The 23,278-nt window shown below is 29.3% G+C and overlaps 2 protein-coding genes across 3 annotated transcripts in view; one reads left to right on the top strand and one right to left on the bottom strand.

The window, feature by feature from the left end:
- The window catches only part of LOC129921364 (UDP-glucosyltransferase 2), a 33,419-nt gene extending 22,043 nt beyond the window's left edge, over positions 1–11,376 (top strand). The window contains exons 3-7 of the mRNA XM_056003166.1: positions 2,586–2,769; positions 7,921–8,217; positions 8,286–8,950; positions 10,327–10,449; positions 10,515–11,376. Coding sequence (XP_055859141.1) covers positions 2,586–2,769; positions 7,921–8,217; positions 8,286–8,950; positions 10,327–10,449; positions 10,515–10,647 — 1,402 coding nt within the window. The 3' untranslated portion in view covers positions 10,648–11,376. The remainder of the gene's footprint in view (positions 1–2,585; positions 2,770–7,920; positions 8,218–8,285; positions 8,951–10,326; positions 10,450–10,514) is intronic.
- Positions 11,377–14,429: 3,053 nt separating this feature from the next.
- Positions 14,430–21,884, bottom strand: LOC129921365 (uncharacterized). Of its 2 annotated transcripts, XM_056003168.1 has the most exons (3): positions 21,656–21,840; positions 20,986–21,594; positions 14,430–15,052 (listed from the first exon to the last, which is right to left on the bottom strand). In XM_056003168.1, the coding sequence occupies exons 2-3, from the start codon at positions 21,558–21,560 to the stop codon at positions 14,569–14,571; spliced, it is 1,059 nt and encodes a 352-aa protein (XP_055859143.1). In that variant the 5' UTR covers positions 21,561–21,594; positions 21,656–21,840; the 3' UTR covers positions 14,430–14,568. The 2 variants fall into 2 exon arrangements, with proteins under 2 accessions (XP_055859143.1, XP_055859142.1); XM_056003167.1 differs by having other exon boundaries at positions 14,431–15,052; positions 20,986–21,884.
- Positions 21,885–23,278: the final 1,394 nt, after the last annotated feature.

Consider the following 23,278-nt stretch of genomic DNA (forward strand, 5'->3'; position numbering starts at 1 on the left):
CTTTACCAACGTGCTATCTCACTGTTGGAAATAAGAGTGATAAAATGCAACAAATGCTGAAGTCCGACAAAATTAAAAAAAATTTCTTACGTTGATTCAATTTTATTTTAAAGATGTTTCATGTTAGTTTTTTCAACATTAAATCAACGTTGAATATATTACATTTTACGTTGCGTTTTTTCCCTAAGTGTAAAATCTCGGAATCCAGGGAAAGTCGATGAATCTGTAAAACAAGTATAGGGCTGCTTTATTAAAAGGTCAAATAAGAAAGTTAAAATAAAAATTTCCACGCGTTCAATTGGAATTGCTGTTTCATTTTAGATTTTGCTCAAACTTTGTAGGAATGTTCTCTAGGACTGCAAGGAAGCAAATCCATGATGATTTAATTTTCAGTTGCGTGGCTTCCCCACTACCCGCATTTGAACTTTTGCAAAACGTCATTTTCATGTTACTATAATAGTTTTGCGTCTATCTTGTTTAATTTGGTTGGCCACTGGCCAGTGCTGTTTCTGAGTCAAAGACGCTGCTTAAATTTTAAATATCTGGGGCAGTTTTTTGGAAGAAAAAAACCAGTTCAAATTTATTCATTATGAACTACCCCACATAAAAACATAACCTCGAAAACAGCCAAAATGGCGTTTTTCTAAAGGTAATATTTCAAAAATAGAGCCAAATAAAAATTTTCTGTTCTTGTGGCAAAAACCTTGTTGACCGCAGTATAATAGAAAGTCCAGTTTTCAGAAATAAAAAAATACCGTTAATTTGTATCCTAAAATTCTCCTCTTGGGGACATCCCAAAACTCATAACTACCAAGTTTAATGCAAATCGCTTCAGTGGTCCTTCGCGCGAGAAACACATTTTGGGTATATTTTTAGGCTTGTGATTATTAAATTAAATTCCAAACCGAAGTAATATTAAATTTTGATGACAACAAAACTATTTCACTTCAAAACCTAATTTGTGGTTTTAAAAAGCAATTTTTTAAATATTAATTAATAAATATATAGTTAAAATAAAAAAGGTGCGTCTGCTTACTTTTGTATCTTTGACACTTTAAAAAATTAAAGAACATAATCTTTTCTATCAAAAAAAAAAACCGACTTCTATGAATCAAAACTGGGTTTTATGGTTTTTCTAATAGTTCCTATGGCTATAACTGAACGAAATTGAAATGGGACCACATTGCAGCCACCAGCTTTCCAATACAAAAAGTTATGAGGTAACAAACATAAAAAAAAAAAAAAAATACAGGCGAATTGAATACCTCTTCCTTTTTGGAAGTCGGTAAAAAGGCTGAGACATTTTAAGAGACCTTTTGAAGAGACGAATGCATAAATGCATCCCTGCTCCTTCCTCAAGAAATTATGTTCTTTTAATAAGCCAACATTGTTACTTTATTTTTCGCTTGGTTATAAAACCGTCAAAGCGAACTCTCCACAAAATACATAAACCTAAAATGTAAAATCTCTGTATGCTTCAAATCGCTATTGTTTTGGTTCATGATGGACTATGGCACACGTACAAATTCTTTTCATTGTTGAAGAATTTCCATCCCAAAACAAAAATAAAACAATTCATGATCATGTATCCATAAGAATCAAAGTTATATTCAAGAAAATCGTAAATTATTTCAATCACGTCTACAACAATATAATCTTTGTAAAAATAATTCTATGTGATTATTCATTGCAATTATATTTATATTGTTACAAGAAATCATAAACAATGGCAATGCCCTCTAAAAATATTTGAGTTGCTCATCCGTCAAATTAATACACCAACAACATCATCATAAGTTTCATCGAACCAAACATGGTCAAATTGTTTGCTTGACTAACTTTACGTTTTTTTCACTTTTTTAACAAAAAAAAAAAAGACAAATTTTAACATTTTTCGTATTATTTAAACTTTCAACAATATGTTTCTGATTTTCTTGCAGTGTGCGTCTTTCTCTTACCTAAGTCGTTAACAATTTCTTTGCCAAAACTATATGTTTCCATAAAATAAAATTGTAATTTTATTTCATTCCATTTCCTTGTAGGTAATTTGCATGATAATCAAATTGATGATTGGGACGTGTTGTTATTTTATATAAATTATAATGTTCGAGTTCAGAAACGAATCAATTTTTATATATGGATGATGGGCTAGTCTTTCTCATTGATAGAAGTTAAACATAATAAACAAATCAATCATTATTTGTTAGAGATAATGTTAATTCCAAAAGAATGCAAACTTCTTCCCAGGTATAGTTAAACTTAAAGAATTCCGAGGTTCTATTAAAACAAGTCAGGTGTTAAAATTAGAAATATTTTTAGACCAACCAACAATATATTTAAAAGAAGGACTCGGTGGAAATTTGTAGGTTCCCTCTATTTCTGAGACTCATATTTTCGTGTTGTCTATCTTCGATTTGTCAAATTTACTTTTTATTATATACATTCCAATTAACAATATGGTCTCAAGCAAATCATAAAGGTGTTTTATTGCATGAATCAATAGCTATAAAATTTATTTTTATTTGTAAATAAATAATTTGCATTGATTTTGTTTATTAATTTTATTTTTTTTATGATATTTTTAGAGGACACAACATAACATTTTTGAGCGGCTTCCCAGCTGATTTCTCTATCAATGGATTACATGAGATCACACCATCTGGTTTAGTGGAATATATACAAAACTATACAAATTGGGATCTATTAGGTGCTAGAATGTCTGGAGAAATGCCAATTTCATTTTGGGATGGTATTCGTTATGCATTTCAGGTAAGCATCGTTATGTTTTATTTTCTTTAATTTAATTAACATCGGGCATCTTTATGAGAACAAAATTTGCTGCAGCGTATTATTTTCAAGAATATTCCAAGGAATCTTGGTGTAGCTTATTAAAATTGATAAACACGGATCCAAAATGTATTGAGTTGAGAATAATAATAAATCAGATATAATGAATTTGGCCTCAGGGTGTTTTCACAGAGTGTCACATAATTAATATTGTAAAACAGTGTTATGCAAATATGGACTTGTTGTTTTGTTATTTATATGGAAGTTTAAAGAATTTTTAGCAGAAATTATTGGACAAACAAACAAATAGCCATACCCCATTAATTATAAAGGTTCTTTTGTGTAAGGTCAAGATTCGCAGCCAATTTTAAATTCGGATGCATAAATATTGTAAGATATAAAGTAAATTTTCTTCATCTTTTTTGCCGAAAATCTTTGTTTGAACTTTTGTAATACCCTGTATAAAGGAGACAAACTTCTCATTGAAAATTTACTTTATAATTTTATTGAAAGATATCTATCAATATATTTATGACGATCATTACTTAAGAAACAATATTTTTTTTCAAATCTAAAAACCTCAAATTTAATTCTTGCGAAAAATCCAGTTTTCTTATAGTCGCTTATTTTACTTGAAAAAAAAAACAGTAATAATTATTTAATTATAATTAATTTTAATTTGTTTATTAACAAAATCCCGGATTTGAAATTTTAAAATTTCCATAATTACCAATTTTCGTATTATTTAATTGTGAAAACAATCAAGATTAGGCAGCACAAAAAAAAAACACTCAAACTCTGCAAATCTGGATGAGAACTTGTTCAATTAGGATTAACACAACATTTGTCAAATATGATAACTTACTTTATGACTTTGAGAAGCCGGTATCATATGACTGGGAATATATCAAATTAATACTTATTCTTAAAAAAAAAATAAAAGAAAAAATAACCAAAAACAAGTTTTGACAACAGCTCTTTCGTTTAAAACTTGATTATTTTGTAAATCTTGTTTGATCCCAAAATGTGGTGGTGTTTTGGGGTAGGTTTGAGTTATGAAAATATTTATTAACTTTGTTATTAGTATTATTTATAAATAATAAAATAAAAGTTGGTAAATGTTAAATAGGTACTTCTGTGAATATTTTAACCAATATATAAATAAATTATTTATTTTCGATTCAATTAGTTTTTGCGACTTATTTATTATTCATCTATGTAGATAATCTTTAGTTAAAAATATTTTAACCAATTCGGGGAACTATTTTAGGATTATTATTTACATATATTGACATATTAAGGCACATTTTCTGAAACGCAAATTAAATATTGTAGTAAGAATCAAATCCAATTCAGTTGATGTAAAATAGAATAATTTGATTCTGTTTACCTTTTTTATTTTGTTTTTATATAAACTTTGACATGTAGCACTGAAGCTTTGATGAGAACTTGAGACAAAAAATTTCAAAAACATCATTTGAGTCACAAAACTGTCTATTTATCTTAGACAGATTAAAACTTAAAAATAAATAATTTTTTTAGTTTTGTGTCATTACTGTTGTTCTTGAAGTCTTATCTCAGGTTTAGAACGATAAACCAATAGATTTCCTCTGCTACAGATTAAAGAGTACGGTAGTTCCCAGCCAAGCTCTCTAGCATTTTTGGCAATACAACCTTATTTACTTGTAAAGATATAACTAACAAAAAATAAAATAAAGCATTATTTGTATATTTGCATTAAAAAAAATTATTATAGCAAATAAAAATTGTTCCTGCAAAAAAAAATGAATTGAAAATAAAATTTTTATTGCGAATAAATTTATAATTTTAAAATATTAATTTATTTATTTCAAATAAAAAATTTTCTCCACTAAAAAAAAATCAGTGAAAAATGTGTGTAGTAAATATTTTTTACTTGCGATATAGGTACTATATATCAAGTTATGCATTCGTACAAAAAAAAAAAGTTGGGATAACATTTTTCCATGACATTACGATGATAGACAATGCCAAAAAAGTGGGTCCCGGAAGTCCGTCTGTCTGTCAGTCTGTCTGTCTGTCTGTATAAGGAGCTACAGCCTAAACGGATGGACCGATTAATGTCAAACTTGGTATGTAGCGTTATTTTGCGACTCTCCAGAGGGGTTTTTGGAATTAATTTTTTTGGACCAAAAATAACGGTACTTGTCATATACCGATTTTAGTAAAATTGAAATATCTAGAAAACGGCGAAAAACGATTTTGTTTAAAAAATTCAAGTGATAGTTTTAAGCTAAGGTCTATCTTCAAATGAAAAAATTTTTTTTGAAAATCATTATTAACGGTACCTGCCATAGAACCGTTTTTTTAAAATCCGATTATCTCCGAAACTGCTTGTTCGATTTCAACGAAACTTTTTGTGAAGAAGCATTTATACAATTTAAATATAAACCCAAAATAAAATTTCCAAAAAAATAATTTTTGGGTTTTTAAAAAAATTTTGAAATTTTTTTTTTGAAAAATCAAATTTTCGAAAACGGGACATTGAATTTTTTTGAAATTTCGTTTTTAGATGTTGATTAGTGATTTCTACAAAATGGCACTCCAATTTTATTTTAAAACTTTTTTTCCAAAACATTATTTATAAAAAATTAGTTTTTTAAAAAACGGCTCTAACGATTTTGAAAATTTTTTTTCTAAAAATGCATGTTAATATGTCAATCAAAACTGCATACTTGTTTTGGAGGGCAATTTAATTTCAGATTTTATTTTATTTTTTTTCAAAAACGAATTTTGTTTTTTTTTCCAAATTTCTATATAAAAAGTCTTAAAAATTTAAGCAACTTTAACTCTAAGAGCAAGTTCGTGCGACCCAGTCGTGCATTTTATTTTAAATAGGTATTCGTTGAATCTCTTACAATTTTGACTTCTTTTAAAGCTGAAATAGCTTTTGTATGCTCAAATTGTACGAAATTCGACGAATACTAAAAACAAATATTAAATGCACATTGATTTCTGTTTTTTTTTTTTGTTTGCAATAACATTTAATTGTAGGTATTAATATTTGTAATAAAAAGCAAGTGCATTGAAAAGAAAATGATTTTGTATAACCTAATTTATAGGAAACAACTAAGGGAATGTTCGATCCCCATCTAACTTCTATACCAAAGATGCCACAAATTTCAAAATACATACATATAACTTAATAAAATGCACGACTGGGGTCGCACGTACTTGCTCTTGCAGTTCAAAGAACTTGTAGATTTTAAGGACTGGCTCTATATTATAAATAAAAATAGATGAAAAAAAATTTTTTTTTATTTGATCTTTGAATATTACGTCTTCAAAGTTTTATCAAAATCGTTAGAGCCGTTTTCGAGATATTTAAATTGAAAATTTGTACGGGATGTCCACTTTTTAAGCGAGATATAAAAAAAAAATCAACTTTCAGAAATCCATAAAAATCAGCTGTAGGTACCAAATTTGAAAAAAATCCCTTTACCCGTTTAGGCTGTGGAAATGTGTACAGATGGACGCACAACCGCACAGACGTACAGACGCACAGACGGAATTGCGAGACCCACTTTTTCGGACTCCTCCATCATCATAATGTTGGTTTTGATTAAAACCTCAAATTTTTTTTGACACGAAACCAATACTTGCCCTATAGAGCAAGTAAAAAAAAGAAGCCAATTTTTTTATCGAATTAGATTTTGATTGTTTACTTGGCAAGTTTTCAAATAACTTTAGAAATTTATTATCAAAATCTATTTGATACAAATTTAAAACCAAACCTTAGAACTTGGTACACTTTTATAACTCAGTTTATGCCAGCATAATTTCAACATAAAAGAACTGGCTCTTTTTTTACAGTTATATTTTTGAAACAGATTGCGAGTTTTGAAACAGCCCAAAACCGTTTTTCAAAAATGTGGAAACTTTTTATTAACTTTAAGATTTTATATACTGTCGTATACCTACTTGAAGTACTATAGCGGTTGGTCGAGTTATTTTTTTCAAAAAAGTCTAGTACAGAAAACACCTTTTTGATATTTGAGTCACTTTCTTGTTCGTGTATCGTTAACATCATAAGTTTGGTTTTTAAAGAAATTTTCGTTAGAGTTGAGATTGCACTTAGTAATTGCTTTATATTGTACGTTCAAGGTTTCAAATTTACAGAAAAAATTAGTTAACTTTTATTCGAACGCTTAAACAAAATCATTCAACTTATCTTGTTTTACTAGACTGCGCTTTTAACTGATTTCATGTTTACCTTCTATATTTCAATGGCTTAATTGAGAAGTCTTGGTAAATAGTTGCTAATGTCCCTCATATGTCCCTCAAAAGGTAATTGCAACGTTGTGGCTCGTCTTTGTAGATAAGTTACTCTAAGATAACCTCCATCGTCTCAAAAAAAAAAACTGTCAACTTTATTATTTACTGACCCGATTAAATACGCACTATTCGTCCATGAATGGGGATATTTACGAGTCACACTTTGACAAATTGCCAATTGTCTCAAATCATCTAACCATAATATTCCTATATAACAAGTTTCTTCATCTCCAAATTGCGTTATTTTTTGTTTTTGTTGATAGTTGGTTGTTTCTGTTGCTATATGAATCGCCATCAACAAATCAACAACTCTACCATATTACTGCACTGCCCTGCCTAGTTTGACATTCTTCGCGCGCGTATTGCGCGCCATTACACATTGCATGTTGATTGGTCGAATAGCGTTTGAAAAATAATAAACAAATCTTACAGCCATCAGCCAGCCAGAGCACTATCAACGCTAACGCTCTTTTAGAAAGCTGCATTTAATACTTTACACCGCACTGAGTTCAATAACGTTCATTGCGAAATGGGTCTTTTAGCTATAAAAGCTACCAAATTGCACATGGTATAGTGGAGGTACCTCTGTAAATATCTATACAAGCATTATACGAGCAATAGGCGTTCGCAGAGTTGCCGGGCCGGTTGTTTGTGCATACTCAACAGCAAAAACAACCGGGTAGGGAGGGAATTTTCCATGAATACTTTTTCGCATTTGAAACACGAAACCACACGCAAAAATATTTCATCCATTTTCGGAGTATCCATAATAATTTCAATTATTTATTTTATTTTTTTTTTATAAATTTTTATTCGCAGTCTTGTGACGCAATGCTTGAAGATGCAGAAACCAAAGAACTAATGAATCGTAACTTTGATTTGGCCATTCTTGATGGTGCTTACCCTGAGTGTGCCCTTGGCATGGTGCGCCACTATAAAATTCCATTCATGTACATGAACACAGTTGGCTTCTACACTGGAAGTCTATCGTTTGCTGGAAACCCTGCTTCATATGCCATTACTCCGAATTTCTACTCAGCATTCACCGATAACATGAATCTGATCGAAAGAGCTGTCAATACCGCTATGCAGTTGTCGTTTGCTATGTTACATAAGGTAAGCTCTATTATACAACATGAAAAAAATACAACATAGAGATCTTATGTCACCACTTTCTTTCACAGATTGTCATAGGGTTTGTCCATAAGGTGTTACAGGACCGTCTCGGATCAGACCATCCACATCCATATGATATATCAAAGAATGTTAGTTTTATATTACAGAATGGCCACACTGTTGTGTCCTACCCGCGGGCACTAAACCCCAATATTGCCGAAGTTGCATGTATTCATTGCAAACCGGCTCGACCACTGCCAAAGGACTTAGAGGAATTCATTGCATCAGCGGGTGAATCTGGTTTTATTTATGTTTCGATGGGATCTTCGGTAAAGGCGGCCAATATGCCAGAGTCACTACGCAGGCTGATGGTTAAGACATTTGCTCGTTTGCCATATCATGTGCTATGGAAATGGGAAGGAAGTGCATCTGAAATGCATGACTTAACTCCAAATGTCAAGCTCAGTCGTTGGTTGCCTCAGCAAGATATTTTGGGACATCGTAAGTTGCGAGCATTTGTCACACATGGTGGTTTGTTGAGTATGTATGAGACGGTGTACCATGGTGTGCCTGTGGTGACAATGCCTGTATTCTGTGATCATGATGTTAATTCAGCTAAGGCGGAAGTTGATGGTTATGCTGTGAAATTAAATCTAGAAACTTTAACGGCTGATAAACTGTATAAGTCTATAATGAAAGTGATACATGATCCAGCATTCCGACAAGCTGCTAGGTAAGTGATTTTGTAAAGTAATTTTTACTGTCATTTTGTCATTAAGAAGTATAGATACCTACCAATGTAAGTGCTATAGGGCAATTTGTATATTCGTTAAAAAAATTAAGTTAGAGATTGTAATCAATCGTCTCATTACGATGGGAAAGCATGTTTGTATGTTAACAAACTAACTTTGACCAACGACTTAAGGAGCTGCAGGTATCTCAGGGGATTCCCTGTTAAGCTTCATTTTTTTTTTGGTATGGAAATAATAACGAGTTTCCTTTCAAATACTTGTTGAGTAAAAGTTGGGAAACTTCATAGGGGCATTCCATGAGAAAGTGAGCCTCGAAAAAATTGTGCAAAAAAATTCTTTTTTGGGTAAATGTATTAAGCATATAGCACATATTTTGAATTAATTGGTTTGGCTACTTAACTAAAAACCATTTTTATTTAAAGAGTATTTCTGCTCTATTGGTCACTAGGGTGTATACGCAACATTCTCTTTTTTCATTTTTGTCATTAAATCTTAAATCTTTCTTCATTGAGTGCTACGCTTAAATTTTGCATTGTCCAATATATTGCTGAAATAAAGAAAACGTGCTAGGGTTGCCACCTCATATTCCGACAGGAGTCAAGGTGTTCAGAATTGAGTGGTTTTTTATCCTTATGGACTTTGAATATAAATTATATGCACAAATCTAGGTAAAGTTATTTCATCAACATCTACATAGGGTTGCCAAAGTTTAACTCTTTTAGGGTTGTCGTGATTAATTTATTTTTTTTTTTTCATTTTGATCAACATAAAACACATAGTATATAAAAATATCTAAAGGTTTAGGTGTCTGGCCACCCTGGCAGACCGAAAAATGCATTTTTTTTTAATAAATTAATAAATTCGAAAGCAAAATATTGTAAAATTTTGTTTTAAATATTTAAAAAAATGGCGCCGAGATGTTACCTGCCGCGGAGGTCCAACACACGATATGCGTGGTTCTTGTCTCCCCTAGTACTTGGTCATGGTGCATCTGTTTTTTTTTAAGTAGTGTGACTACAATGCCGTTTTTTCAACCATTAAACAAAATATGATAAGTCGAAAAAATTTTTCATCAAAAACATTAATAAAAAAGAATGATCAAGTTATGAAAAATATCCAAAAAATTGAATTTTCTGTCGAAAAATGCCTGTAACTTGGGCAATTCGGAGTATTTCGATAAGTAACAATAAAATATTCGTTACAGTTCAAGGTTTATGAAAAAAAATCCCGTCTATTGTTAAATTAAAAATAAAGGCCTTGCAACAAATAGTTTTGGAAAAATATCACACACAAAATTTAAAAAAATGTATTTTTTGACAATTAATTGGAATTTCGTGTTATTTTTTTTTTATTTCAGATTCCGTCAAAGGCTTCTTTTGGACCAAAGAAGTACGGCTCTTGATACAGCAGTGTATTGGACGGAATACGTCCTACGTCATAATGGAGCTTATCATTTGCAGTCTCCCGCTCGAAATTTGAGGTATAGTTTATTACTTAACACCCTCTTATCCAAATTATAAATAATCAATTTTATTATTTTTGCAGTTGGATCCAATACTATCTGCTTGATGTATTTGCCTTGTATTTCGCAGTAATTGCCTTATCTGTGTACATTATCAAACGTATACTTCGAACAGATGTGATAGTATCGTTAACCAACAAAGAAAAGAAACTTTAATTAAGAAAGAAACTTAATCCCAAGACATCAAACACACCTTTGTTAAATGCAAAAATTGTACAATATTTTACTCCTCTGCGTGATTATTATTTTTCATCTCAATTTATTTTGGGCCTAAGAATTTGTTTAATTTATTATAAAACAAAAATAAATATTTAAAAAAAAAATACAATTTGTGGGTGCAATGTGATTTCCCCGTAGTAGTCCCCAAATTCACTTTTCGGCATCAAATTTAAATTTATTCAATATTGTATTTTTTAATTTGTAAATATGTATTAATTAATATTAAGAAAAAAATATGTAGTTATAGTTTTAGTTTTATGGTAAAATTGATAAAAATTTATCACAAAAAAATAAAATTGTATTTCGTTGCATGTTAAAATTAAAATAAAAAAGACCAAAGTTAAATAATTTCGAATTGATATAACACTATAATTTGTCCATGATATATTATTCTTATTGTTTTATAAATGTATGATTGTAGAATAATAATGGGTTTTATGTTTGGTTATAAAATTAATCGTAGGTATACATGCATCTATGTTATACGATAAAATAAAATAAATTTGAGTTTATTTTCGTTGAAAGAAAAACAAAGAATATTGTATTTAAAAATACAAATAAACCATAAATTGCAATCTTTTATGTAGCATAATTTTTACTAAAAAAAACTTTGTGATTTTTATGTTTGTAATTGTTATTGAATGAAATAAAACTATTTTAAATTAATGTGTTTTTTTTTATGTTGTTTTGCTTTGGCCTGAGAAACAAGAAGGACACAAAGCCATTATTGGTGCATTTTAATTTGTAAATAAATTGTAAAACCTGTCATGTCCCACCAAATTACTGCTTTAGTTATTTATTGATAAAAGAACGTGGACCAAAAAACAAAATTGTGTCCTTTTTCCGTGTTTTTTTATGATGAAGAATGAAGAATAATGACAAACAGAATCCGGTAGTTAAAAAAGCAATGGATTAAATACTTGAAGCCTGATAAACTTAACTTATCTGAAAAAATCTCTTAAACAAATTTTGAATCCATTTATGAACCAATTTTGAAAGAATCTATTTTTGGATCAAAAATTCTGGGAACAATGAATAGACGACTAGTATTGGATTTACTCCAATGATTTTTGCTCAGAGAAACAATCAAGAATAAAAGAAAAAATATTTGTGGTAGTATTTGGCATTTTTTTTTTCTAAATATATTTAATAGAATATAATTTAAATTTAATTTTGTATGGTGTATAATATTGCAATCTATAATAAACAACAACAAAGATATCTCATTTCTGCACTTTCATTATTTTTTGCCTAACCAAGATTTATTTTTTGCAAAATAAGATGTTTTTTTATTTTTTTTTGATATTTGTATAATCTAAATAGAGGATCTACAATATAATTGATCAAAAGTTTTCATTTTTTTATAATACTTTTTTAAATAGAGTAACAATTTTTTGTTTGACTTAATTAATTACAAAATGGTAACATTATGCAAGAAACTTGCTGGAGAGAGACATTATTTTTATTTTTTTTAATTTATTTTAATTTGATTTTTGTATGCTTTTTGTCTTAGTATCAAAATAAATATTATTATTATTTGCATTTTAAATACTGTTAGTATAGTAAAAATTTTACTTTTAAATTTACTTCAACTTCTTTGAAAAAATTGTGCGTATGTTTTCATCGATTTAAGAGTTTATTGTAAATTTATTTTATAGTTTTTTCTTTTTTTTATTTTCAATTTACTTATCTAATGATTTTAAAATTTTCCTTTTTATGCAAGTATATTTTTTAAATCTAAAAATTTTCATAATTTTTTTGTTTTTTTTTTTTTAATATGAATAAATACTTATTTTTCTATTTTAACATTCTTCTTTTATTTCTGAAGAAAAATATATTTGGTTTGAATAAATATTATAATATCCTTTGTGCTGAGTTAATACAATTATTTGTTTTATTATACTTTTTTTATAACAAATACGCAATACCCAATGTGGTTTGCACACAAAATTAACAAATTTTTTCAACACTACAACTGTAGAGCCTATTTTGTCAAACTGTTTTGACAAAAAACAAAAAACATTTGAATATTCTTTAAGAATTCCATTGGATTTATATTTTTGTTATTGAATACTTAAACTAAACAAATATATAAAAGGGTTTTTTTTTTAGTAAAATAAACAATACTAAACTATAATCAAGTAAATTAATACAAACAAAAAATAGGTAATAATATTTTTTAACAAAAAAAAGAAACAATACAAAATTTAGTCTTGAATGAAATTTAGTTAAAAGTCAGAAATAATCATAATACGGGCTCTAAACTATAAATCTATTAAATCCTTTTTAGACCAGTGCCGATGCCTTCAAAAACATTAAAAAGTACAAAAAAATCATAGTAGGATGAAACCCATTGGAAAAGGAGGTGAATATGATGAAAATTAAAGGAAAAATAAATTACGGGCGAGCCGAGTTCGGGAAGTGGGTGGGTTGAGTTTTTAATGGTAAAAAATGGTATATCTCGATTTCCGGCAAAAGTACAAGTCCTATAGAAAAAAGTTGTATGACAAAGCTGTAGGTATAAAAAAGATCTACAACTTTTGTATCAACAATTTTTTCACATAACCTCAAAATTTATGTGAAATTTTCAAAAAACCGAGTTTTTGGTTTTTTATTATTATCTTTTTCAAAAACAAAAATTTTTCTACGAAATTTGGTGAAAACTTACCTTATTATGTCCCAAATACACTGTAATTTATTTGATTTAAAATATTAATTTGTTCACCTTATTTTGACTTAATACCAAAAAAACACCCTAATTTTCAATCGAAAATTCACGTGTCAAAATATCAGTTTTTTTCAAAAAGTCGGTGGGCATTTCGTTTGTTAAAATGTCTATTTTCTGATGGTGTAAAAAAAATTTACATTAGTATACTATAGAACATGTTTTATTAAAATGCAAAAAATGAAAAAAGCTAGAATTCGAAAAATTTTTTTTATCATTGTTTACAATTTTGGCCTATTTATTCAAATTTACACTCAAAAAACATAGGATTTCATGTAATATTGATTAATGTTACGGTTTTTGATTAATTTAAGTGTAAATTTTAATAAATAGTCCAAAATCTTAAATAATGATAAAAAAAATTTCGAATTCAAGCTTTTTGCTTTTACCGAGAACATGTACTATGGTATAGTAATGTAAATTTTGTTTACACTATTGGAAAGTAGAGATTTTAACGAACAAAATACCCACGGATTTTTTGAAAAAAGCTGATATTTTGACACGTGAATTTTCGATTGAAAATAAGGGTGTTTTTTTGGTATTAAGTCAAAAAAAATTTAAAAAATAAATATTTTAAATCAAGTAAATTACAGTGTATTTGGGATATAATAAGGTAAGTTTTCACCAAGTTTCGTAGAAAAATTTTTGTTTTTGAAAAAGATAAAAATAAAAAACCAAAAACTCGGTTTTTTGAATTTTTCACATAAATTTTGAGGTTATGTGAAAAAATTGTTGATACAAAAGTTGTAGATTTTTTTATTACCTACAACTTTGTCATACAACTTTTTTCTATAGGACTTGTAGTTTTGCCGGAAATCGAGATATACCATTTTTTACCATTAAAAACTCAACCCACCCACTTCCCGAATTCGGCTCGCCCGTAATTTATTTTTCCTTTAATTTTCATCATATTCACCTAATTTTCCAATGGGTTTCATTCTACTATGATTTGTTTTGGTTTCAAAAATTATCGACCCTGGTCTATTTTGATTGAGTTTCAATATAAATAAAATAGTACATAATGTAAAATCGTTAAAATAATCATTTTTTTTTAGGATAACAACAACAATTTAATTGCCTATATATTTGAGTCTAAGCAATTTTTGAAATAAATTAAAATTAAAATACTCGCTTTATGAACTCTGAAAAACCAATTCTCTTTTCTCACGTAAATACTCTTGAAGTTTTACAGGAATTTGTAATTCTTGTATATCATCAATCGGTACATGTCGTTGTATTACACTGCGACATAAATCTTGTAATTTCATTATGCTAATGTATCTGCTTAAAGGATATTTTAATACAACCGCATGTGGAGGTTGTAATTCATTGGAGACACGAACATAACACACAAAGTGATCTTTTGTGCAACGATGTAAAATGTCTTCGATCATCTCGACTATGGATTCATATTGCAATTCCTCAAAATGCCAATAGTTGGCACGATATTCAAGTCTGTAGTGCAGTGTACAATTGAGAATTCTGAAACTTAATGTGTACCAGTATGTGGCTGGTCCTTCTGTTTCAGAGTCACGAACTAGAAACGTTCCAATTGGCTTGTCTTTTAGTTGACGTTGAGCATCACGACGTGATATTTCTCCCCAGTACCACACTTGCCTATATAAAACAGAAAAAAATAATTAGATATATTTCAATAGCCAGACACGAAAATAATTACAAGTTAAAATGATTGTTCTATTTTGCACTAAGAATGTAGTTACACAAGAAAGGAAAATAGGTAAACATTTCTACAAGAATCGTTCCAATGGTCACTAGTTGTAGTCAAGTAGAATTATAAGGGATGCTTCATACAAGTGTAACAATAACTAAGCAAAATCCTGGGGTCGGCATACGATAACGATCATACGTTAATGTTTTGACGCTATATATCTCTATCTTTTCTACTGATTTAATAGCAATAGTAAAAACGTTAACGTTTGTTCGACCCGCCTTCGATTCGCTTTGTTATTGTTACATTTGTAAATACAATGATCTGATATGGGTCACAAGTGAAAAAAAAACACGGCTAATGTGAGAATGTGATATTCTTTTGATGATGTCAATCCACAAATTACACACTCAATCCAAACGCCATCAAGAGTGGTAGAGAACACTTGATGGAACTGGAGCAGAAATATTTGGGCCTAGAATGAAACATTCCAATTTCACTCTAATGGGACAGTTTCCTAGCATATTTCAAGTGGAAATAAAGGTTACAGATATAGAATCTCGAAAGAAAATACAAAAACCTAAATATTGCTGTCATGTGATTTAGGTAACACTTAAATAAATAAAATCCTATGCTATTAACCCCAAACTCGTATGGGAATTTGTCAGGAAGCTAAACAAATTTGGCAATATAAACGACATATGTAAAACAACATGCCTGTCCCTGGACATGTTGGGCTTCAAGGAAACGAAGAACCAAAATTTGGAAAACGAAAAAAGAAAAACGCCTTATAACTGACTTCTCAAAGCCACTTCAATAATTTGTTTCAATGATGAAATCCAATGGTAGCTATAACTGGCCTCTAAGCTTTACCGGAAAAGTTTTTATATCAAAAGTAATAATAAGTTGCCTAGACATTGCATTGAGGAGGAGACGATTGGTTGAATTATGTTGATATATTTCACTAATACATACATTTATTTTGCCATAAAGTTGAGATTGTCACGTTTATTCCTTGAGAATATTTTTAAATCAATCTATATCTATATCTACATGAAAAGTATAAGTAAATAATACAAAAAAAGTAAAAACTGAGCAACATAAACAAAAAAAATTTATTTTGTTTGCTTGAGCCTAATAATATGCCAATTCATATTAATTAATTCGCTATTCATATTGAGGGCTATAGATATAGAATGCTTTTTCAAGTTTTAATTTTATTTGATTAAATTCTTCAATATTTGTATTGAATTTCTAGAGGACCTAACGTAAAAAAAGGGAGGAAATCTTGATATAAACGAAAGGGTAAAATAACAAGAAAGTTAATAGGTACTGAAGTGAATTATACTGCCCATAATCTTGTAAAGGCCCTAACTACATTTTTCTTACTTCTGAGTTATAGAGGGAAACACTAAACCTGCATATAAAAATGAAAAAAATCAAAAGTAAATTTTGAATTTTCTGACTTTTTTGAAGACCTAGGCTAAAAAAATAAATGAGAATAAATCAGAGACAATGCCCTAACTCCAAATATGCAAAAATATCAAAATCGAAAATTTTGTAGTTAGGGCCTTTACGAAATTATGGGCAGTATAGTACTTAGCATATTTTTTTTTTTATAATTCTTTTCAGGAAGATTTCATCTACTAAAATTTTGTATTTTATGTGGTAATAAAATGCACGAATGAGTCGCACTGGGTTTTTATGAAACGAAATTAAGGAACAATTATTATAACCTCATTTTTCAAGGAATAATTACTTAAAACCGTTGTATACAATTTTGACGAAGAAACAAAGTATGCCATACATATTCAAATTATCTGCCATTTTTACTTGCGATATAGGTACTATATAGGATTCGTAAAAAAAATCGAAAATTTACGATGACGGAGAATGCCAAAAAAGTGGCTCCGGCAATTCTGTCTGTCTGTCTGTAAGAACCTCGAGCTACAGCCTAAACTACTGAAGCGATTTTTTTCAAACTTGGTAGTTAACAGTTTTGGGTGATTCCCTAGAGGACAAATTGAAATTTTTTTTTAGGACCAAAACTAACGGTACCTGTCATATAACTGAAATAGAAAAGTTGATTTATTTCAAAAACGGCTCTAACGATTTTGATTAAAATTTTTCTGCTTGCTGTTACAGATAAGAGCCTCCTTTGATAATAACAAGAAATATTTTTTGTACCGTTATTAACGGTACCTGCCATAGAACGGTTTTTTGGATTTATGAATTTCTCATAAACGACTGAACAGATTTCGACCAAATTTTTAATACAGAAACGTTTAAACAATCATTATTTTAAAAAATTTTAAATTTTTCAAAAAACACATTTTTGGATTTTTACAAATATTTCAAAAATTTTTTTTGAAAAATCAATTTTTTGGAAACGAGTTGGTGAAAAATTTTTAAATTTTGTTTTTATGTGTAAATTAATTATTTATTCAAAATTGCATATCAACTTTTTTTTTGAAAAATGTTAGAAAATTTGTATATATAAAAAATTATTTTTTAAAAAAACGGTTCTAACGATTTTCGAAAATTTTTTTCTAAAAATTCCTTTTTATAGAAGAAATAAAATGGCATACTTAGTTTTTTGTAAAAGATCATTCAAAACGGTATATAATTATTTATAAAAACAGATTTTATTTTTTTTTTTTGCAAAAAAATTTTGTTCAATGAAAAACTTTAACATTAGAGTAACTTTTACCATAAGAGCAAGTACGTGCGACCCCAGTCGTGCAATTTATTTTTAAATACATACATATACAGGGTGTCCCAAAAGTAATGGATCAAACGAAATATGCTGATAGGCCAACTTAAGGGCTCTCAGAATTTGGTAACTTGTTCATCCCAAATCCTTACGGTTTTCGGTTTAATGCAGTTTTTAAGAAATTCTGAAAAATCCCGATTTTGCAACACTATTTTGCTTCCTCCGCTCATAATTGGTTTTTGTTTTTTACAATTCTTTCACTAAAACATTGCCTAATAATAAGAAATAATTAATTAATCAAAATGTTTTTTATTTCATACGCCATTTCGCTGCAAATTAATTAACAGTTCCATGTTTTATAAAAACTCAATTTCTTACTTTTATTTCAGAGCAACATCCCGAAAAAAAATTGTAAGGTGTGTCACTGGTTTATTATTTTAAAAACTTGCCCCTTTTTTTTAGCACTCAAATTGTAATATCTTTCGTTCTAATTTCAATTTTGGAAACTTTTATACATTTTTGAAAACTGCAATAACAGGGCAAGTTTTTAAAATAATAAACCAGTGACACACCTTACAATTTTTTTTCGGGATGTTGCTCTGAAATAAAAGTAAGAAATTGAGTTTTTATAAAACATGGAACTGTTAATTAATTTGCAGCGAAATGGCGTATGAAATAAAAATATTTTGATTAATTAATTAATTCTTATTATTAGGCAATGTTTTAGTGAAAGAATTGTAAAAAACAAAAACCAATTATGAGCGGAGGAAGCAAAATACTGTTGCAAAGTCGGGATTTTTCGAAATTTCACAAAAATTGCATTAAATTGAAAACCGTTAGGATTTGGGATGAACAAGTTACCAAATTCTGAGAGCCCTTAAGTTGGCCTATAAGCATATTTCGTTTGATCCATTACTTTTGGGACACCCTGTATATGGATTAAAACAAAAAGTTTTTTTTTTTAATTAAAAAAATAATGTAGGTATTTTTTGAAAATTTCATAAAATTTTAACATCAGGGTTACTTCAACGGTCCTTTGCGAAAGTTGTTGAAATCGACTTAGTCGATTGCTAGAATTATGGGAGGTACCATTAATAACCGTCAACAAAATACATTTTTTATTTTATAGAATGGGTCTTATTTTGAGAATAACACTAATTTTAATCAAAATCGTTAGAGCAGTCCTAAAAAAAATTGCTCTTGTAGTTAAGGTTGCATACATTAATAGACAGACACACAAAATTGCGGTACCAACTTTTTTGGCATTTTCCATCAAATATCTAGTCCTATATAAAACACTTATCAGACCTATCCTCTCATACGGCTTCATTTCATGGTTTAAAATTTCTCCAACTGTAGCTAAAGAACTTCAAATATTCGAAAGATATGTCTTAAGATTCTGTATAAACAAACATAGACGACCAGGTGGAAAATGGTATAAGAACGCTATCATATATGGCGAGTCAAATACGATACCTTTACTCTCATACCTTTTCGACCTGGTTACGAAAAGAATTCGTTCTTTTAGTTATCATGACAACCCCCTGATTAGAAATGTATATACAGCTAATATTGAATTTGCCATTGAAGATAGGTATTATACATCTCCAATTAGCTTGGTGAACCCCTCGTCTTCCCAACTTTTCCAACTTCATGACAACGAATTCCTCTCTGACTTCTATGGGAGGGGCAATCCTAATTTATATAGAGGCTAATAGATGGAACTCAACTCATTCAAACACTTTTTGTGGCTTTTTTGTCTAATTAAAATGTTAACACACTTGAACAATTCCAGATCTCAAAATTTTTTAAATAATGTACAAATTTATAAACTTTATGAAAATTCTAAATTATTTGCTTCATTTAATTAATTGAACAATGTACAAATTTTATGAAATATTCAAAACCTTTTGCTTCATTTAACTAAACTTTATACCATGTATAATGAAAACTTATGTAATACCTTTTGTGGTATGATGCATTTGTCGACTTGGTCAATGAGGGGATTTTTGTGTCCTTTTTGGCACGAGTCGATATCTGCCTCTTGTTAATTTGTTAATTTTTTGTATCTAGTTTTAAGTACTCAATCACAATATGTACATTCTGAAAAGTGCCTTGAGGAACACTTAAATACATTATGTAACTAGTCAAGTTATTTATTACTTTCCACAAGATAATGTACATCTTTTTATAAAATATTTATGTATAAGCTAGACCAATTCCAAGTCAGCAACAAAACCTAGTATTAGTATTATTACTTTTAAAAATAAAATGTAAAACAAAAAGAAAGTCTCAATAAACTTAAATTGAATTGAATTGATCATGCTTTCTATTCTTTTACGAATCCTAAACTTCTAGTAAAAAATAAACTAATGATGAGGTCTTGTGGTGTCTACTGAGTTTATTTTATATCATCCTTAAGGTATAACTAGAACGGCCACTTTTTGCAAAAAGTGAAAATTTTTACAAAATTATAAATAATGATGCAGAAAGCTTATTTTTTTTAGGTTAAAAAAAAATTTTTTTTGTTTTTTTCCAAAAACAAATAGCTCAAGAAAGAAATACAAATTTTTTACTTTTTTAAATTTCCCACTTTTTCACTTTTAAGGTCATTATAGCCTCTTGCCAAAAATAAAAAAAATTATTTGCCTTTTCTACTAAAGTTGTATGGAGAACAAAATTTTAAATTGTGTTTTTCTCGGAATGAGTTGGAATGGACTCGTCGTGTTTTTCTCCTGGATCCTTAGCTCCTTTTTTGTAATTATACCTGAAAAAAAGTCCGGAATATGCATGACGATGAAATACCTTTAAAGCTATATTTTTATTAGAATTAAACATTCATATTTGAAGTGTAAAGACAATCATAACCATTATGTTTGGCAGTTGTACTAAAACATCATGATATTTGGTCTGATATCTGTTTCGGGAATCTAATTTAACCTACAAAATTCTACACATTCCAGATCAATCTCATAAACAATAATTTCTCCCACTCTCGAAGGATCACGAGTTTCCATGCAACCAACAACAACACAAAAACAAATTTAAAAAAAAAACCTTAATCGAATATTCTCAGAATTCATTGTCAACTTGTTACGAAAAAAAAAGATCTTATTTAAATTTTGATAAACAAAAATATGACTCATTCCAAAATTGTGAGTAACTTACCCAAGCATTTCCGAACAAGCCGTATACATGACCCGATTCGGCCTCGATCCATTGTCCAGCCACTTTTTCGTCACAAACTTCCGATAATGATGTGTGAATGGAATCATTTCGGGTGGATCTAAATTATACGCTGAAATGGGTAACAAATCGTTGGGATAACAAACAATTCCCTCCACAACATCGTGCACATTCGAATTAGAACATATCGTCGATGTGTCAGCGGGTTGTGACTTTTTTTGGCGCATCGAAAAGTGTATTCCCATGCGTTTCTTGAATCTCTGAAAAACATTCTTACGTTCATCTTTGCGTTTGTTACGATCCTTCCCAGAACTCGTTGAATTATTGATACTATCTTCCACGGAAGATTCTTGGCTTGATGTTAATGTCGAAGTTGCTGCTGATGCTTCTGGTGTGGAAACAGAGGCACCAGCAGCATTGTCATCATTTTGACTTTGTTGTTTTTGTGATGTTGATGTTGTTGTGGACGTTGATGATTTTCTGCGACGGGACAATGAATGGAACCAATTTCTTTTTTCATTTTTATTACTTGGACTTTCAGTGGACTCATTAGTCATGTTTTCTTTAAACAAATAACAATGCAAATTTTAACTAAAAATTTTAATTAAAATATCAAATAAAAAATACAGAAGAAAACTAAAAGAAAAACGACCTTCAAGCAAGACACATTGCAGTTTTTTAATAAATTAGTATAAATTTTATTTTTCTTTAAATGATGGAAGAAAATATATTTTTTCTTTTATTTTTTTTTTACTTCTTTTTGACAAACGATTGTGATACAAAAGAAAATATTATTATTTTTCACAGGAGTATTATAAACAGAAAGTTGGGGGAGCAAGCAGTAATAATAATGAGGAATGTGTTAAGTGCTTGATGTCGTCATAGTGATTTTTCGTGTGCAGTAGAAAGAGAGATATAGATGCATGTGTTTCTTTCTAACATACACGTTTGGGGGTGCCTATAATTGTGACGTCATGAATTGGGGAAAAAATGGCGATAAGAAATGTCTATTTTGAAGTCTGTGCGAGCTGAATTTGAAAATGTCAAAAATGTGCAGCGAATTGAAAAAAATGCACTTTGGGATATGTTCAGTGAGTATGAAAATGGTTTTCTTTTGTTTGAGCATTTAAAAATATTATAAGGGTATGTCTACAACAGCTTCTTTTTACAAAAAGTGGCAAATGTAAATGTAAAACATTTATATTTCTTAAAAACAGATGTGCGGCACATCTGCAGGCATCGCTGCATGCAGCTCTAGGGAAAAAACTGCACGTCTGTTTTGACCATAAGCCATAACTACAGTGACCTAAAAAGTGAAAAAGTGGGAAATTTACAAAAGTTAATTTTGTTTTTATTTCTTTCTAGCGCTATTTGTTTTTGGAAAAAACTACAAAAAATGTTTTTAAACCAAAAAATAAGCTTTCTGCATCATTATTTTTAAAACTGTCAAAAAATGAGTTTTAAAATTTTCTTATTTTGACTTTTTGCAAAAAGTGGCCGTGTCGTATGCTTATGCTTAAAAAAAATGTGCAGATGTGCCACGCATAGCTGCATGCAGTGCTGCACCCAAAATACATGTGCATTACTTTTTAAATTATTATTGATGCCGATTTCTGTCAGAAAAATTGACAACCTTGTATTTATTATAATTTTATTTGTGAGGAAACGATTGTAAAATAAATCAGAACTCAAAATTCTTTTGGCTTAGACCAATTCTCTTAGCACTTTATTATCGTTATGAATAACCAGCTTTAAAAAACTATAAAAATGATAGGGGTATTCACGATCCGGTGTAACAAAAAGGTGTACAAATGCAAAATTTTGTTTTCTACTACTACAACTACAATAGACAAATTTTGCACCATTGTATTTTATTTTTGCAATAGGGTTGGGGTATAGCAAAAGTGTAAAAGTGTAAAAAAATTTTAGTCTGTATATTTGGTTGTTTTAAGGCTTGGCCACACTGGAGGGTATGCGGTAGCGGTACGGGTAGAGGTAACGGTACTTGTATGAAAAAAATTCCAAGCTGACATATCAACGTTCAGATGTGGAATTTTTTTCATACAAATATCGTTACCGCTACCCGTACCTCTACCGCATACCCTCCGGTGTGGCCAAGCCTTTATTTTAAGAAAATGTTACACTTTTGCACTTTTACAACGATACAAGACCATTTGCATCGAATCGTGAATACACCTGATATTTTATCAAAACAATTAACAATAAATATAATTAATTACTTACTGCCATATTATTCACTAGTTTAAAAAATACA

The sequence above is a fragment of the Episyrphus balteatus genome, chromosome 1, assembly GCF_945859705.1.
Source record: "Episyrphus balteatus chromosome 1, idEpiBalt1.1, whole genome shotgun sequence".
Classification (NCBI taxonomy): Eukaryota; Metazoa; Arthropoda; class Insecta; order Diptera; family Syrphidae; genus Episyrphus; species Episyrphus balteatus.

Bases quoted from the DNA above. Each gene is read 5' to 3' on its own strand.
- LOC129921365 (XM_056003168.1), bottom strand. From the start codon at position 21,560: ATGACTAATGAGTCCACTGAAAGTCCAAGTAATAAAAATGAAAAAAGA. The intron at 15,053-20,985 runs GTAAGTTACTCA...TGTTTTATATAG, and splicing joins GCTTGTTCGGAAATGCTTGG to GCAAGTGTGGTACTGGGGAG.